General features: G+C 48.4%; 1 protein-coding gene across 1 annotated transcript; it reads left to right on the forward strand.

Annotated features, from left to right (window-relative positions):
* Positions 1-226: 226 nt before the first annotated feature.
* Positions 227-17,781, forward strand: TMOD1 (tropomodulin 1). The gene is made up of 9 exons (XM_009869331.1): positions 227-443; positions 2,403-2,559; positions 5,494-5,613; positions 9,058-9,147; positions 9,646-9,776; positions 11,394-11,501; positions 13,961-14,104; positions 14,832-14,976; positions 17,403-17,781. Exons 1-9 carry the CDS (start codon positions 324-326, stop codon positions 17,465-17,467), a joined length of 1,080 nt encoding a protein of 359 aa, XP_009867633.1. The 5' UTR covers positions 227-323; the 3' UTR covers positions 17,468-17,781.
* The last annotated feature ends 1,238 nt before the right edge of the window (positions 17,782-19,019 follow it).

Consider the following 19,019-nt stretch of genomic DNA (forward strand, 5'->3'; position numbering starts at 1 on the left):
GACATGTCTGGCCAGGGTCCTGTACAAAGTAATTCCTCCGTGCTGAAAGTCTGTGACAGGACAATGTGCTGCCGAAGTTGTGCCACTCTCATGACCATGGGCCATTACTCGCCTCTAGGATATGGACAAGGGGTACTGTGAGCAATCTGACCTGGCTTTGAAGTCAGCCATGCCTTAAGCATAAATCTTCTGCAAGTCTGTGGTATTGAGCACTGCCCGGCCAGCCGGGCTGCAGTGTCATGTTTCGCATATTCAGTGTGACACTTCTTTTCTTTTCAGGTCCTGTTTCAGCACAAAAGTGAGATTCACGAAACCCCTTTAAGATGTCCTACAGAAAGGAGCTAGAAAAATACAGAGACCTGGATGAAGACAAGATCCTTGGAGCTCTGACAGAGGAGGAGCTCAGGAAGTTAGAGAATGAACTGGAGGAGCTGGATCCTGATGTAAGTCATTTTTTCATGAGATTTACTGGGTGGTAAATCTCAGTAGTTGTGAGGAAATGAGCTGCACTAGCAGCCTGTATTTAAGCAGGATCCTTTGCAGAACCTGCACCCGCTGCAGGGGTGGAAGAGACTGTCCACAGATGAGCAGAGGCGGTTCTGCCATCGCAGGCATGGGCTACGTGTGGGACTTTCTGTGGCATTCCTCAGCTCCTGCCCTGACGTGCGTGCTCCAGTTTGGCAAGCACTGTGATGTGCAGCACCAGTGTGATCTGGAGCTGGTGCAGGGCAGCAAACCTGCAGAAACTGAATCTCTGCTTCTGATCAGGCCAGCCTGGAGGGAAAGTTTGGGGTTTTGTGGGTTGTTTGGGTTTATTTTTTTCGTAGCAAACTTCAAATGGTATGTATTTTCCTCCCTTTAGGCAGAAATCCAAATCCCAGAGTTTTTGCAAAACAGGACAATTGCTCTTTAGCAGCCTTCCAACATCAGTAGGAGCTGTGCATATGCAGAAACTGGGCCTGCTGGTGCCAAGCAATGAAAGCTTTTTGGAGGCAACGTTGTCCTGTGGCCCTAGCACAGGGTCTGTGCAGAGCCAACTGGCAGGCCTGTGGGTTACAGTGACATTAGGTGATGAGGCTGGGCGCTGCCAAGTGATAAATCGCTCCCACAACACGCAGGTAATGTTTCATTAGATGTGCAGTGTAGATTGCATCATCAATATTTTTAATTGCAACAGAGGAAGATAATTAAAGAGGTGGCAGGCTTGCTCCTGGGATTAAACGTATGAGCTTGAAGCTCCCTGCTTCAGGAGACACAGACTCAGGCAGCAGTCTCTGGAAGATGCAGAAAGGTAAAACAGTCACAAACATCTGTTGAGACAGGTATAGCCTGACTGCAGGAGCGAAAGCGTGAGGATTGCACAGTCACCTCTCACAGCATGAAGCCTGAGGAGGCAAGCTGTTTGCTTTGCCTCCCTGCTTGTGCTTTAGCACAGTTCTCTGATGCCTCCCAAGGCTGCCCATGTCTAATTGCTTCCTAATAGTAATTTTCCTTGCCAGGCTTTTCACTCGTACGGATTTATATTATAATGAATTAGTTTTATTAGACAGGCATGAAAAGAAGCAGCGTGTTGTTCAAACTCACCTTGGATGTCTTAAAAAGTAAATGTTGACTTCTATCCGGCAAAGCTTTAAAGAACATGCTTAGTGTCAAATCTGGGAATAGTCTTACTTACTGCATTAAGACTGTTCTATATTTAAATATAAGCAGGTGCTTACGTGCCGTATGTGTCAAGCAGAAAACAACTTCCCATGGTGGCTAATGTGACTGAATAACAAGGAGGCAGTGTGAAAAGGGCTGAGGTTCACAGCCGTTTTGTTCTGCGATGGAGTGACCTTCTCTGTGAGGCCCTGCCTGTGGTTTTGTGATAGACCACGAAAGGCAGAAGAGAACACCTCAACTCTCTGGTCTGCTCTATGAAACACCATTCAGAATTTCCCTGAACTGATGCTTATTGGAACACGTAGGGCGTGTGGGCATTTGAACAGACATGTATAGGGAGGAGAAGATTGGCCAAGTTTAGCAGCTTGGTAATGCTGTGACTGTTGCAAAGAGGGACCAGAAATGGTCAGGGTGTGGGAAGAGGCTAAGAGAAGCAGGACCTGGTGTCTGAGAGCCCCTGGAGAAAGGGCTGGTGCTGCTGTTGTAGAGAAACATCCACGTGGCAGCATGAAGATCTTGTGGTGGAACCAGCATTTGAAATTGGAGGGGGGAAGGAGCATTACGTGTCCTAGATGATGTGAGACTCATTGAGACTGGATGGAGAGAACCTTTGACACAAGGAGAAGCAAATTGTCCAGCACAGTGGAAGAAAGACAGCACAATGAGGAAAGTGGAGAGCATCTGATGGATGGGGATCATGGCCTGCAGACATAACTTGTGCTTCTCCCCTCCCTGCCTAGAATGCATTGCTGCCAGCGGGGCTCAGGCAGCGGGATCAGACGCAAAAGCCACCGACCGGCCCATTCAAAAGGGAGGAACTCATGGCCCACCTAGAAAAGCAGGCGAAGGACATAAAAGACAGAGAAGACTTGGTTCCTTTCACGGGTGAAAAGAGAGGTATGGTCATCTGTCGTACCACTGAGTGTGTCGTGATGAAGGCACGGTGGGTGCACAGTGGAAAGGTTGTGTCTGACCTGCCGAGTAATCATGACCTCATTTTGGCACTGTTGGAGTAGTGGATCTCTCTGCTGTCTAGCCCCGGCACAGCTTGGCTAATAAACTAGGGTGTGCCCAAGAGGTCCACCCACTTGCTGATTTTAGCACCACCTGAGATGATGTTAAGTGATGGACAAAGGCTGTACCACTGTGCAGCCTCTTTCCATCCCCACCAAGCTCCAGGGAAGACATCAGCTTTGGTCCTCTCTTGTTCCTCCTCTCCCCTGTCCTTCTGTGAGCTCTGCAGGCTGTGCTCTGCCCTTCATGCCCCATCCCTACATTCTGAACTTCATCTTGGCAGAGGGAAACCCCACAGCTCCTCTCAGCTGTGATGATCCCAGCAGTTCTAGCCTTCATCACCTCCTGACAACCCCATGTTGACAGCCTCATGTGCGAGTCCCCACAACTTGCCTGTTTCTCTCTCCCTGCACCATAGCCCCCGGCAGCTGCTGCATCCCTGCCCTGCTTGGCCCTGGGGCCTGGGAGCAAGGGGTTTGTTCTGCCTCTTCTCTTTCCTCTCCCTCTGGCATTTTTCCTGTTCTCCTGGGGCTTTTCCTGGGATCCAGAGGACTTTCCTGCTCCTGTTAGCACTCTGAATGTCACCTGATAGAGGACATGGTCTCGTCAGTCCTCACCTCTGGGTTCCAGGAGCTTCTCAGCAGCTTTTTGTCTTCTGATGTATCTCCCTCTGTACCACAGTCCTCCTGCAGCAGATCTGGTTGTACGCTACTAGTTGTCCCACACCGAAAAAGAAGTGCACGTAAGCATGTTTCCCAGCTGAGGTCTTTCTCAATGCTGCATCATTACTGATTTATGTGCCACTCTGAGAAAAAGCATGTTAAATCTGTCCATGTAATAAAATTTGAGGTGGTATTTTTAGCCAATAAAAAAGAGAGAGTTCCTCTTGAAAGAAGTAAAAGAGAAGAGTATCAGGAGGGGCAATTTAGCGACTTCAGATGCACCCCAGCCCAGCGCTGACTACTCGCCTGGCTAGCCTGGCATGTAGTAGCAGTGCTCCACAGCAGATGGAGGCATTTCAGGCATTTTGAATCTTTGTCTTCTGGTCTGAGCTAATCATATTTCCGTCTGATGTGATCCCAAACACGTTAAATGTATTTTCAGTTGTAACACACTGTTGAGTGAAGGCAGTGCTTACGCTGACTGTGAGCCAGAGATTGCAGATTACACATTCACAGCTGTGGCAGAGCTTGAAGTAAATCACCGTGTCTGCAGTTCGGAGGGTGATTTACTAGTTTGCTGTGAGATGTGCTCTCCCTGCCCGTGCCACTGGACAGGGCAGGGGTTGGTGTATGCTGTCGTACAGTGTATATAGTGCTGTCTTTGCATGCACCATTGAATTTAGCATTCAAACGTGTAATAAAGCCTGATTGAGATATGAAACTTTCTGAAGTTTAGCCCCTCAAGTTGTCAAAAGACTGTGTGACGACAGAATTAAGTTTCCCATTCCCTGCCGAATGGCCAGGCCGGGCTGTATGGTTTGCAGAGCTGTGTGTCCGATGGGATGTCAGCTCCGGGTCTCTGAGCTGGAGCTGAGGGAACCATCCCTCCCCAGCCATTTTGCTGTGGCATACCCCAAAGGTTCCTGGCTGCGCAGGCACACGTGATGCTCTGCCTATTTTTGCAGGAGCAGCTGCGTCTCAGGAGGCAGATTCTTGCCCTCTGCAGCAGCGCGCAGGCTGGAGATGGGCCGTTCTGCAAAAAGGCCGTTTATAGCAGCCTCCATTTCGTACCGGGGGAGCCTGAAGTGCAGTTGCTTCTTCCTTGAGGCTAAATTTAGCCCCTTCTGCTTCTGCACATCCCTGAGCAACAGAATTTTTGTTTCTCCCCTTTGGTGCTGCTGACTCTGGTTTCAGAAGCGGGACAAAAATAGCTCTGGCTGGTATGCCAGGATGAGAGCTTTGCACTCACTATCTCTCTCTCGAGTGATCCTGGACTATTTCAGGGAAGGGGACTGCTCTGAAATGCTCTGGGATCCCTCCTCCTTCTCCCATCCCAGGGCACGCAGTGCCGTGATCCCTGTCTGCTGCCCCACGCCTGCCTGGGACACAGCCAGCTCCGGCAGAGAAAGGATCGTGGCTTGCCCAGTGACCATCCCGGGCGATGGGATGGGGAAGTACGGGGCAGCCCATGGCGCTCAGACCGGGACCGGGGCTGTGTCACTCACTGAGCAGCCCCTTGTCCATGTGGGCAGCTCCCTGTTGGGAACAAGCCACAAGCGAGCAGCTGATGCGTTACCAAGCTCTGTGTGTTGCTTTGTACCTTTCAGGGAAAAGACCTGTCCTTGGCCTGTTGCTGCACCAGGAGATACAGCTCGGAGGTCTCCATCTGGCATGCCCTCTGTGACTCTTCCCCCTGCCCTGCTGTCCTCTGCAGCAACACTGAGCCAGACCAGCTGCCCCAAGCCTGCTCCTCCTTGCATCCCGAGTGCTCGCTGGAAGACAGGCTGCTCTCCCTCCTGCTGCCAGACACCCCCTACCACCTCCTTTCCACCCTCTTTTGACTAATGTGCCATGTGCCCTGCTATCGTGCATTTGGCGTTGGCAGCAGGAGCTGTCTCAGTGGCAGGACTGATCCTGCACGGTGCTGGATCCAGACCACTGGATCCACAGGTTCCTCCTGGCTCACAACATGGCAGGGCCCAAGCTGAGCTAAAGGGAAGGGATTCAGAGTCTCCTCTTGATTTTTCTCTAGGTTCTTGTGCCCCCTCTGTCCTTTCCACTGTGCGTGTCTCACCCTACAGAAATGCATCTTCAGGGCTAGTTGTGAAGCAGGTGCTACAGCTCTGCTGAGAGTGACTTCACTGTGCATTTACAGGAAAAGCTTGGATCCCCAAGCAGAAGCCAATGGATCCTGTTTTGGAAAGCGTGACTCTGGAGCCAGAACTGGAGGAAGCCCTTGCGAACGCTTCTGATGCAGAGCTCTGTGACATTGCTGGTAAAATAGTTTCACGTGAATTGGGGGGGTTAAGCTGTTTGACTACTAGTTTCTTCTTGTTTGTTCTTCTGTGGGAAATGAGCTATTTTTTTTTCCCCTGTTTGTGCTAATGCTGTCAGTTTTGACAACATTTAATCTTTGTTCAAAAGGAAGTGTATATGTAAAGTTATACTTGGCCCATGTGATCCAATCAGGAGCTTAGACCAAAGCTGAGGAGCAAGAGTGAGGATTTATCAAGGGAACAGAGTGTGCTGTTTGATCTCCTGTCTCTGCCAGTGAATCTTGCAAATTGCAGCCTGTCACCTTCAGGAGCACAGCTTCCTGTTTGGTCCCCATGTGTTGCCAGATCTAGTTGAGAGGTGGCGTCCCTGGTGGCAGGGAGACTGGATTAAAATGATCTCTAAGGTCCCTTCCAGCTCAGGCCATTCTATGATTCTGTGATTCCTTCACGCCAAACCTCTAGGAAACAATCGAGCAGACCCACTGAGAAGGTGGATTTCTTGTGCAACCTATTAAAGAAGCTGGCAGGTCACAGCAGCCTTTTGACAGATGCTCAGGGCTGCTGTTTGTTAAAGAGCTTTCCCAACACATGTTAAAGCTACGGCTTGTGCGGTCGGTTGGTTTTGTGAGGGTTGGCTCGGGGATGAGGGATCCAGCATTAGAAGGTTGGTGTGCTTCCTGACTGAGAAGCAGGCTGGGACTCATAGCAAGCTGGAGAGGGGTACAGAGCAATTGCAGCGGCTGTTCGAGCCTCAACAGTGAGCTCTTCTCCAGTGTAAACAAGCCCCCTGCAACACACGAGGGACAGGCATGGTGCACACCTGAGGGATGCACGCCTCTGCGCCAGGTAAGTTCAGGCAGGGTCCCACTGCTGCTTGCTGGGCAGTGTTGTCTGAGTGGAGACAACCCCCTGCAAGCCTCATTGCTCTGCTGCTTTAGAGATTATAATGTTGGTATCCTGCTAAAGCCAGTAGCATGGGCTTAGTTTCATCCAGGGATAGAGTGCCCCTTGGCTGAAGGAGCACATGAACACAGCTTTGGTGCTTTACCAAGCTCACGTTTCCCCTTGCTAATCTACCAGTGGATGGATAGTTCAGTGCCTCTGGCTGCTTTTTCCGGTTCCGTCTCCTTCAGACTTCCATACTCCCTAGCTCCTTCCATACTCCTTTCTTTGTCAGAAATCTGTAACATAGCCTGTAGAATAACCACACCAACTAGGCGTCTTCTACATAATAATATGTTTTGACTTAGAAACGTGTTTTTCCACTGAGACTTTCAACATATGTGCTCTGGCCAAGCATTGCATCTCTGGATTTTGCTTTTTTACTGTACTTCTAGAGTCCTGTAAAGCCCTGTCCTATAAAATCTGCCTTTCTAGGCTCCAGATCTGTGCTGCCGTTATTCATGCAGCAAAATGCTGTTCTGCACAGCTCATGCTGCCGTTGTTGGGAGAATACACTTGAGGTGACAACCCGAGAACTGATGTGATACAAGCTGTGCTTAAACCTCAGCACTGGCAGTGACAGCATTGCTCCTGGCTGTTTAGCAGCGCTCCTTCAGCATGATCTCGTTTTGCTCCTGCCTTTTTGGTAGGGCTCGTTGTCAGCCATGGCTACTGGATCCCTTCCTTGGCCAGGCCAGTAGGAGACCTCCTGTGGGTGACTCCCAACAAGCCCTGGAAGGACACCGGTGCCTTTGCTCAGCTAGGGGAGGCAGAAGCGGGATGCCTTCATTCTGCCTGAGTTACTTTGGGTAATACACAGTAAGCACCAGAGCTACAAATAGCGCGTCCCTCTTGTCTAACAGCACAAATGCAAAGCCCCAAGAAACCCCTTGTGGTCTTAACAGGAGACTCTTCCCTCTATCTGCAGTCCGGGTATTCACAGTGCTGGCTGGTGGAGAGATTTTGCGCGTATTTGAGGTGTGTGTCCCAAAAATGCTGAGCCTGCAAATTACTTTTCCGAGCTGTGTTGCTCTCCTGAAAATTTCAGCTGCGAGTACATGGCAGAGAGAAGGGCTGGCTAAAATACAAACAAGCAAGTTCCAAGTGTCTAACTTCGCTCAGACTTTCTGACAGAGACTGCTTGGCTCTGTGCAGTCCCCCCAGGGATGTGCTGGCCTGGGAAGGTGGATGATGGTGTTTGTGGACACCCTTTGCTACGGGCTGTCCTGCCTGTGCAACCTGAGTCACGGTGAGCTGTCCATGTAACAGGTACCATTCATGTGATGGGCCTCAGGGGTAGTCTGCAGCTTCAGTCCTTCCTGGGCAAAGCACTGAGCAAACGGTGACAGACTCGTGACAACTAAACGTAAGAGGAGCAGCTCATGGGAAAGCAAAGCGCCTTTCTGGTGGCATGCTTGAATTTTAGGGCAAGATTTGTCCTTTTTCTCTTTTCATGCTGTGCTCATCTGAGGTCAAGATTTGTTCAAATGTGTCTGTTTATAACAAGTATTTGTGTATCCGCATTTTTCTTTAGTAAGTCATATAGATATTTTTCTTCTTAAAAAATGCTGATTAAAACCCCAGTTTTTTACAAACATAAACTTTCTGTGAGTAGCAGTAGCAGAAAAAAAGCTTTGCGTACATGTTTCTAAGCCCTTGGCTTCCCACTGCTCATCTGCAGCTGGCAAGAATGTCAGCAGATCTCCCTGGCCACATCTCAGTGTGCACTGGCATGTTGGTTTTGCATTTGTGAGCCTGAGATACACAACTTGTCAGAAGTTTGGCTTTCAGGCTCTTACGTTCTCTGACTTTTGTTCATACCATCACTTTGCGCATTTCAACTGAGCCAGCAGAGCTTTATCTCCTCACAGTGCCAACATCCCAGAGTACAAAGATCAGTTCAAAGCATCCCTCTGCCCCCCCTGCCCGTTTTGTTGCCGAGCAAAAGCATGGCGTGCGTTGCCACTCCTCAGATGACCATCCCGTTATATGCTGCTGCCTGAGGGGTCAGCATCATTCTGCGTGGGGAACAGCTCATCTCAAAAACAGGGACATCTTGGTGTGCACGAGGTGCTCACCTTGCCCAGGTGAGCAGGGGTGATGATGATGCCCAGGTTCATACTGGCCTGGACCCCTTATATTAAATCCTACTGATGGCTTCTTTTTTTTTTTTTTTTGGTCTTTTATTATCCTCACTATTTTTGTCTGGTGCTGAAGTTGGCTACAGGGAAGCCTTGGGCCTTTGTTTGTTTGTTGTCTGCAAGGTGATGTTCCTTTTCTCCTGTTCATGCTACACTGGAATAAACAAGGGAGCACCTCGGAGCCTTGTTGTGTATTTGTGACAGCTGGGGGCTTGGTCCCGCTTTTGTCTGTTGTTCTGTGCTCACACAGGGAAAGGCGATGCACTGCAGACCCCTGTCCCAAGCAGCAGAGCCTACGCGTGTCTTTTCCTCCCTTTGGAGCCTGCAGTAACTCACTCGTGTTTTCCTTTTGTACTGTAGCCATCCTGGGCATGCACACCTTGATGAGTAACCAGCAGTACTATGAGGCGCTGGGGAGCAGCACCATCGTGAACAAAGAAGGGCTCAACAGTAAGTGATTTAGAGCGTTAGCAGGCTGCAGTGTTTGTCTTTGAAGCTGGTAGCAGAGGCAAAGTGGGAATTATTTTTAGGCTGAAGATTGGAGCTGTGAATGTCAGGGCCGCCTGTGATTGCTGGGGCTGTCCCTGGTGCATCCTTGCCCTGTGTGAGCCAGTGCAATCTCAGCCGCTGCACTGGCACCGTCCGGGGGCTAGCACAGCCCAAGGAGTAGTCCCATGCATGCAGTGTGCCCTCCATCACCCTGTCTTGGACACGGGGAGCTCATATCAGCAGGCACTGCCATCCTGTGCAGGCTGGCCCCGGTGCCGGGCAGCGTTTCGGGGTGCACGTGAGCACGGGTGGAGCTGACAAGCGTGTGTTCGGTCTCTCACCTTGCGTCTGCTTGTGAAGTCATGCCTCCCTCTCCCAGCACCGCTTTTGGAAGAGGAGAAACACACATGAAGAGAACAGGATGCTTCCAGTGTCACCTGTCTTGCTTTTAACTTGCAGGTGTGATTAAGCCCACACAGTACAAACCAGTTCCTGATGAGGAACCGAACTCAACGGATGTGGAGGAAACTCTGAAACGAATACAAAGCAATGATCCTGACCTTGAGGAAGTCAACCTTAACAATATTATGGTATTTGCTCCTTCCTACTCTCCTCTCTTAGTAGCAGGACCAAACATTTGATACACAGAAGGCAGAGACCAAGCCTGTTTTGCTGCACTAATACCACAACCCTGCGGGCCGCCAGACGAGACACACTGGTGCTTCCCATCTTGGTTTTGGGTGGTGGAGGTTGTTACCTGCTGTGGGACAACCGTGTGGGCTTGGTAGCAGGACTCCTGTAGGTCGGTGGAAGATGGGAACTGTGCTGAAGGCAGTTCAGGAGACCCGTCACCAGCCTGTCTGGTTAAAAGCATTCCAGGTTGCTGTAATGGTTTAGTCATGCACATATGGTGGAGAGGCTGTTTATGTGAGATAAAATGGTGGGAGGAGGAAGGTTTCGTAATAGTAATCTTCATAATTTCACTTGCTGTGAAAACATGAAGAGACCTCCCTTCTTGCAGGTAGCCCTGTCCATCTCCCATGCATCCCTTCTGTGAAACTTCTTTACTTCTTGTAGGAAGCAGATCAGGACACAGCACCACTTCTTGTCTTGCCTTGGGGACGCAGACTGAAAAATACAGTTTCTATCTGTCCTTCCTGACTCTAGAACCCCCCTCCCATGGGGTCTGTTGAATGATGACATGTTCAAATAGCAAGAATATGGTTATCTGCACACACAAATTAAAAACACTTATGCCATACAACCTGCACCTTTTGATGAAGAGAAGATTTTTACTTTTATGATCTGGCTAGTGACCCTGAATGTCCCTTGAGGACACCAGGATGACAATCTGGCAGGCAGGTACTTCTTTTGAGTGTTGGACTTGTGGCTTTGGGACACAGTTTGGAGAACTGGGGAGTGTTGGTGGAGATGGTAAGCTGCTGGGCTCTGTGCTATGACGCTGCACATGGCTTTGACCATAGGTGATTCCACATGGTGGGATCCAAATGGTATGGCAAGAAGTCCAAGCTAAGGATACCACTTAGAATTTTAGATAGGTGAAAATTCATGCATCGGAAAATGATCTCTAAAGTGCCTGGTACTGAAAAATACTTATTTTGTAGGAACTCAGGTAAGCAGCATGGATTTATTTTCTGGGCTGAGACTTAGCATGGCAAATGTTAGCCTGAAAGATGTTGTATAAAGCAGTGACAGAGGAGTCGGTGGTTTCTACTACAAGGAGATTGTTTCAGGTCTTTCTGAATTGAGATCTATAGGTGGAAATTTTCGTGAACATGACATGAATGTTTCTTAGTGCTCTCATTCGCGTTAAAAAGTGCAGGAGCAGTGCTTTGTAGGCTCATGGACCCTAGTTACATACATCCCCACAACGCTTATATTTGGAAGTAGCTCAGTTTCTGGGTAATTAAATTACACAGCAGAGACTTTGTAGCTTCAAATCAAGGCAGTCAGTTACCAGCAAAGTAGGAAATAGGATGGAGGCATTGCCATGCTCTGTAGGCTAGGCTGATGATAGCAAGAGAACTTGTAAAAGCATTTATGGACCCCTCCCTAAATTACTTAAGTGCATTTGGTTATTTGATCTTGATAAGAAATTTCAAGTATTGTTTAAATATATTGCATGTTCCTTCATATGGTTCCTACGGATGATGGCTAACATGGGTTTTCTGCATTTCTTTTCACAGAATATTCCCATACCAACTTTAAAGGCTTTTGCAGAAGCACTGAAAAATAACACCTATGTGAAAAAGTTCAGTATAGTTGGAACACGGAGCAATGATCCTGTTGCTTTCGTAAGTATTGTTCGGCTCATCACAAACTTTTGGCAGGAGCTGTTCCGGGACACTGTATTTTTGGAGTGAGTAACTGACTGCTTTTGCACCTTACAGCGCATTTGGCACATTCTGCACCTCTGGCATTTGGTGCAGGTGCTTCGGTTTCAGGAGCAGTAGTAAAAGCCAACGACAGACAGGCTTTGGTTCCTTCTCTTCCTTTTTCAGCTGCAGAAATTTCAGGACACAAGTCTTTAATCCCATTTGGTCTCATATTTGTCATCAAGTATCTCCTGGAGAAGGAGTGGGAGACAAGAACTGACTTCCTAGTGGCATTCTGTAAAAGTGTTTTGTCTCCCTCAATTAATGCTACATCAGAGCCACCCTATTTGTTTCTGCTGGTACAAAGCTGTACACTGCTGTGTGCACACCCATCCGCTCCAGCTTTTTATTCATAGAGTGCTTTGTTCAGACCTGTGCAGAAGCAGGACTCTGCATTTCTTATGGGTGGCCTCTCTGGGTACTGAAGGGTCTTTCTGGCTGCTGCAAGCTGTCTTAAATACCAGCAAGGTTGCAGAGAGGTGCTGAGCATTCTGCTTGGCTCTTGTGCAACCTTCCAGGCTGCATCCTTGCACGCTCCTCCAACACCATTGCAACCAATTTTTGCTCTTCTTCACTCAGGCCACCCCTGCCTACCTCCACGCACGCATGTGCACACCAGTTTCCTGTTAGAAAAAGAACTTATTTGGGGGGGTTGAGTACAGCCCTCACATTATTTTGGGCTCTCTGGACTGTGGAAGAAAGCTGTGCTGGCAGCGCTGGCTGTTGGAGGACCCATTGGTGACTGTGCAGGGCTGGGGGAGTGTGACGGAGAGGCTGCACTGCAAAGTTCCAGCTAGAGATCTGTTCGAACTTCACTCAGAGGTCCAATACATGGACATCACTGCAAGGTTGATGCTGTCAGTTTATTAGAACTATGCTTACAGGTCTAATACGTCACAATGCAGGTTTTATGGCTACAGTGGGAGAATGCACTATTGCAATTAGAGAAAGAAACAACACCACATCAACACACGGGATACACTGCTACAGACCTCAGTGATTCCCAGGAAAAAGTGTTCCAATACAGGTTTAAGAAGCGTGCCAGTTAGTAACAACAGCAGTCCGAGAGTATGGCACATACTTAGTCGCTCAAAGGGTTCTCAATCCCAAGGAGAATGTCCTCATCCAACAACTCTGATAAGGGGGGATGAATCTTCTACAGTCCAGATGTATGGTTGGAAAAACTTCTCTCCCCAGTTCTGCCCAAAATCTCACAGTGTTTATCCTGTAAGGATGGGATGGGGGGCAGAGGCATGCCTGAGGGCACTTGGACTGTCTAGAATGTTTATCTTTGGTGATGTGATGAGATTTCCCCTTGTCTCTCCTGGGTGCCCCTTGCTAAGTGTGTGATAACCAGCACACCGGTGACTCAGCCAAATTAACATATCTTGACTTTCTCAGCCAGATTAAAGTATTTCACACGCACATGATTTACTCAGCAGAATTTAACACATCTCAAGGATAGAGAGTGGTTGAATATGAGACTCATGGCAAAATGTCTGTTTTCTGGGGTTTGGTTCCATCAGGTTTTGGTCCTTTTTCTGCTGTTCCATTCTGGGACAACTCAGGGCTGGGTCATTTTCCACAACCCCCCTTGGGTCACCACAGTTAAGGGTCTGTCAAGGTAAAACAGAGCTGAGCTGAGCTAATACCTCCTTGCATCTTGCCTTTGTTCACCGAGTCCTGTTTCTGTGGGAACCCACACAGGGAGCTGAGGAGGCAAGTGCTGTGTGAGCAGGTCAGGTCAGTGCTGTGTGAGCCCTGCCACTTGGGATTGCCTTCTGGGCCTTCTGTTTCAAGACATAGGTGGGTCCTCCCCTGCAGCTTATGAAATTAAATCATCAGACTGGGAGTGTGCCAGCCCACTTCTGGCCTTGCCCTCTGAGGGAAGCAAAAGGGATGCCACTTAGGAAGATGTCTTGGATAGAGAGAATCACTTGTTCTTCAAGACAGGTGCTTCCCTCTCTCTCTGCTGTGATGGGAAGCATGTCAGCACTGTGCAGAAGGAGCAGCACAGGCAGGGACCCGGTCAGGCAGGAGGCAGGGTAAAGCTGGCCAGCATCCTTGTCATCAACATGCTGCCCTGAGAAAAGGGACAGATGAAGCCACAATGGGGCAGTTGTGGACTGTCACCTTTCAGGGTGACCCTAAAGGCTTCTCCTTTAGGGTTTTTCTGTGACCTCCAGCATGCCCACATTCAAGAATCCCCCTGCAAGAAGGGGGGAACCCCCTTCTCAGAGCTCTCCCATCTGCTGGCAGTGAAACCGCTTGGCATGCGGGGTCCTCCTGGTGTCCTCCGGAGGCGAGGGGAGTGGAATGCTTGCTCTGCCTCTGCCTCTCTTGACTGCCAGCTCTTCCCACCCACATCTGCCCCACAGGCACTGGCAGAAATGCTGAAGGTGAATAACACACTGAAGAGCCTGAACGTGGAATCAAACTTCATTTCTGGGTCAGGGATCCTGGCTGTTGTCGAAGCGCTCCAGGGCAACACATCGCTGGTAGAGCTGCGCATCGACAACCAGGTAGAGCGCGCGAGAGCGGGACCTCTCCTCAAGTGAACGTGCCCTGGGCATGGGAAGTTGAGCAGTAGCTGGTCAAGGTGGAGGGTGGCAGCTCACCAGCACTGCCAGGTTGCTCAGTTGAGGTTTCAGCCCCTAGTTCCTGTTGCAGTTCCTGGGCAGCACCTGCTATTGCCTGCAGTAATGAAAGAGGGGCCGTGGGAGTGCCAACAGCTTTCCCTGTTCCTGCTGCTGCCCTGGAGAGCAGTGATGCCCTGTCCAATTCGATGCCTTGCTCTGAGCTCTGGCGGGGATGTAAATAATAATATCTATTTAGTAAAACTGAGATCTTTGTTACAATGCAAGGGAAGGAGCAGGAGAGCTCCAGGGTGTGCAGCGGTACAGCTGCTGTGGCAAGTTTAGCTCCCAGGGAAACCCAGAGGGCGGCAGTGCCGCAGCCAAGCTGTGGGGAGCTCAGGGACAGGTGACTGGGAGTTGGAAATCACAGTACCTCCATACATTTCTTAGCTGCAAACCTGATCAAGAAGTATTGTCTTTGAGCAAGAGGACTTGTGGGAGTGTCTGCTGGAGGAGTTGGAGCCACTTGGTTGTACTAGGAACCCGCCAATGGTTTGTTTCACCAGCTCCAAGTCAGAAATGACAGGGAAGGAAGGAAGGGGTGGAGATAGATGTAAGTGTTTGCTCTGAATCACCCTCTGACCTGACCAGCTTGCTTTTCTGTTTTCAAAAGAGCCAGCCCTTGGGCAACAAAGTAGAAATGGAAATTGCAAACATGTTGGAAAAGAACACCTCCCTGCTGAAGTTTGGGTACCATTTCACTCAGCAAGGTCCCCGGCTCCGTGCCTCCAACGCCATGATGAACAACAATGACCTAGGTGAGTGGGGCTGGCTGCAAGCCGGGGAGCATGGGACAGTCACGCTCTCTGCCCATGGGCAGAACTGCTCACTCGAAGGCCCGGGTGGATGTGCTTGAGTTAGAAACCACTTCTTGAAGGGCTAGACGATGCCTTGCTCCTCAGGGAGGAAACCAGCCTTCACTGGTTCCTCAACACACCTGCTGTCAGCCAGGCAATGGGTTGTGCTCCAAACCTGGAGACCCTGGGCTGCTAAAGCTCCCAGAAGAAGCAGCATTTTTGGCAGTATCAGTGAGTCTTGTCAGGAATGAGGGAGAACTGCTAACGTGCTTCGGTACGGCGCGTGATACAGCATATGGCTCATGGGTTGTGAGCTGCCAGCACTTGTGATTCCTGCCAACTGCTTGTCTTCCTCCACCTTCATTCCCACTTTAACAAGGAGATGAAAAGTAGTAAGAGTTGAACTTTGACAGCAGTGGGACTTGGCCCATCCCCTCCAGCAAAATGAATTGCAAGTGTTGCTAGGGAGAGGAGGGACGCCACACGGCTTTGAGTTATCTTTATACTCTCAGTGAAGTGATCAGAAGTGCTTGTGGAGCAAAACATGGGCAAGTCTGCAGACAGCTGTTTCAGCCAGTGCAAGTGGCAGAGGGTTGCCATTGCTTGGCTACCACCTGCTGTGGAGCCCAGCAGAGCTGTGTTAAATGCAGCCATAGGCACATGGGCTGCACAGGCAGGGTAGTTACAAACGTGACAGCACTGAACTCCTCCTCAGCACCAGCAAACAATGTATTTGGGAGGAATAAGCAAAACACTTGCCAATTTTTTCTACTTCAGGGAGAACTTCGCCAGGAGGGTGAGGGTTTGCAAGACGCGGAGGGACAGAGCCAGCAGCTGCGCTGATGGAGTGCTGGCAGAGCCCAGCTGCGAGTGGGACGTTGGGCTGGAGGTTCCCCAGACACCCCTTCACCACCAGCACTGCTGCGTTCTGCCAGACACATCTAGAAAGTAAAGGCTAACAGGCAGGGTCCGAAAAAACACCTGATGTATAAATGCCAGCCATGAAGAAGTACTGGAAAACTGGAACCACGTATTTTAATTTGCATGTGATTCCACCACATTCAAGGTCTTTTGTCCCCTTGTGAATTCACTTCAGGTTTAAAAGCCACGGAAAGCCAGCTTTAAGCAGTTGCCATATCTAGACAGATCGTGCATTGTGCTTATAGATTAGATAGATAGATAGATAGGATAAGATAGGTAGATAGATAATCAATCGTGCTTTAGCCAGTACTGTGCTCCTGGGAAGTCCAGCTCACCACAGAGGTATGTGCTAGTTCTTTAGTGACCACACAGAATACTCACTATTATGGTTCACTGCGTATTTATTCTGCCTGTGACTGCATTCCTGGTCATGAGAGCTGCACCAGGAAAGTCTTGCTATTTTCTGTCCTTTGCAACAGAGCAAGGGTTTTAATGACCAAGCAGCACCTGGCATGCAAAACAGTCAGCTCGAAGATTTGGATCTAGGGTTTTAATTGTTCCTGCTCTAAAGGGCAGAATTTACAACTTGCCTTCCATGTCCATATAACAGCTGTGTGTTTTGCCTCTTTGACCATTAAGATCTGCATTTTTGTTTGATTTGGTTCTTGTTTGCAGCTCGTATTCATCGGTGTGATGGTCTCTGGCAATAGTCTCAGCTCCATACCCGGATAACGTATAAGTATAGAAAAACTTTATTTTCCTCCCTCTCAGCAATAGCTCTCTGCTTGTGCTCCACTCCAGCACTCTTGCATCACCTGATGCTACTGGAACTTGGTTTTGGTCCTGTAGCTTTTCTCTGAGATGCTCTGTATGTACCAACTATGAAGGCTTGTTACAATTCACCCTCATGAGCTAACTTCTGCATCCTCTTTATGCTTTTTTTCCCCTTTTTTCCATTGCACACATTTCTTGAAAAACATAGCTGTCAGAACTGTACATCAGCTTTAAGAGTAGATTTGATCATGTTAATCATGATCAGAGGGCTGGAGGCTAAAGGCTTAAGATAAGACATGAGATAGAATTTTATTTTTTTAAAACTTGAAATGGCAATTTATAAAAAATATAGCACAGGAAAAACTGTTGTGTGCGTCTTCTGCTCTCTTTACATCACTCAGCATCAGATGATGCTTTGGCCAAAGTCAGATTACAAAAACAAGCTGTGTGAAATATAATTGATTGCAGAAGGGGGACGTAAGGCTGAAAGAAGCTTCTGGCCTTAAAAATTCACAGGGACAGAAACCTCACCTTACCTGCCTTGATTTTAACTGAGTAAGGCTGCACCTGCTGCTTGAAGCAGGAATTCAGAAGCTGATTCTATCCTGCTTCTTTCCTGGAAGAAAGTACGTCTTGGCTCCTTTCCCCAGCCAAGCCTGCCACGACTGACTCCTCCTCCTCTTCTTTTTCAGTGAGGAAGAGAAGACTCGCAGAGTTCAACGGGCCTATTTTTCCCAAGTGCAGGACTGGAGTGTAGTTCCTGGCTGTAGAGGTCGTTCCCGGTGATCTGTGCTGCACTGTGGAAACCTAAAGGCAACAAGTGCCTTGACAGAGTATTTGTGGTGCCTCGGTTCTGTTTTATGCACTGTTTAAATTAAACTAGTGGCTGTAGTTGATGATTTTATCCAGTAGGACTGTTGATGTTTTCTGTAGAGTTGGAAACTATTCAAGCCAGTAACAACCTGCCAATTTTATGCAATCTCAGTTTAGAGTACATCCCAGTGTAAAAATGACTCTTAATTAACCTGGGACCTAATTTTTCTATAAACTTCCTGCACGATGTTTCATACAGTTAGGATGTGGTGTGCATGAATGAATGATAAAAGTGTGCCACACAAATTACAGAAGTATTAAAAAAATACTTTATTTTTTTTGTCAAAATTGATCTCAACTAACTATAGAGGAGCAACTAGTTTAAAAGCAGTTCTACTACCTGGAAACATGGCTAATTACAATTTTTTACCAACATTTGCTGAGTAAATTAGTTGGAGGTGCTGTTTCAAATGCATCCCTGTGTTTCTAACAAAAAATTTATCTCCACCCCGATTACATGGAACTTAAGGCCACCAATTATAAAAGTCTCAAAAACTGAGCTTTTTCTGATGGGTTAATATCCTCCTACCCTACACATATCTGAAGAAAACAAGTCACCTTTTGAGATGTGATGCAAATCCTAACCCTGCACAGATGGTCAAACTAATCAGCAAACCCAGACCCCTCTCTCCTCATCCCCACCCCCTTCAGTTTCCAAATGTTAAAATCATGTGTCCAGATACTTGCTGAAAAAAAGTCAAATTCTCTCTCTCTGCTGTTTTGCCTAGATGACCGTGACCATCGATTACATTTTGTTCTACTGGGGATTGTTTCTTTTGCTGCTGTCTCTAATGTCTGCAGAAATGCCACAATAAATGTTGTGCCCTAGAAAAGCTGTGAAGTGAAATACCCCATTCCTGAACTGACACTGCGTAGTCCGACAGCTTTTTGCCCGTCAGTCTCCTGAGAGGAATTCCCCACAGGCTCCCAGACGTGCAGCGGGCTGGACCCAGCACTGTCCCATCCAAAACTCCCAGCATTAACGTGGGTGGGTTCCTGCTCGGTGGGGCAAGTCTCCTGGCAGAAGCATTGCCATACTAAAGCCTAACTTTTGGTCAGGTGACATGTCCTAGAGAACGTTCTTACTTGCTAGAAATCTGTGCACATCTGTCAAAAGTGAAGTTTTGCAGTCTTTTACACATATTCTAGCAGATTTCTTCAGAGCCTGTGCACAAATACCACGCATGATTTAGCTCTGACCAATGAAGCAGAGAAACACTATAATTTCAGCAATGTGGGAAACACATCTTGATCTTCAGATCTTAATAAATGCACCAGTGGTGTCAAATAAAATGCTTTGCTATAGCTTCTTCCCCCCACACTGTAAGTTCCATATCAGAAAATGAATGCAGAAAAAAAATACTTGAAAACATATTTTGTAAAAAAGAAAAAGGAACTGGCAGCCAACCTCTTTCTCCCATATGCACTGTGAACAC

The sequence above is a fragment of the Apaloderma vittatum genome, unplaced genomic scaffold, assembly GCF_000703405.1.
Source record: "Apaloderma vittatum isolate BGI_N311 unplaced genomic scaffold, ASM70340v1 scaffold29705, whole genome shotgun sequence".
Taxonomy (NCBI): Eukaryota; Metazoa; Chordata; class Aves; order Trogoniformes; family Trogonidae; genus Apaloderma; species Apaloderma vittatum.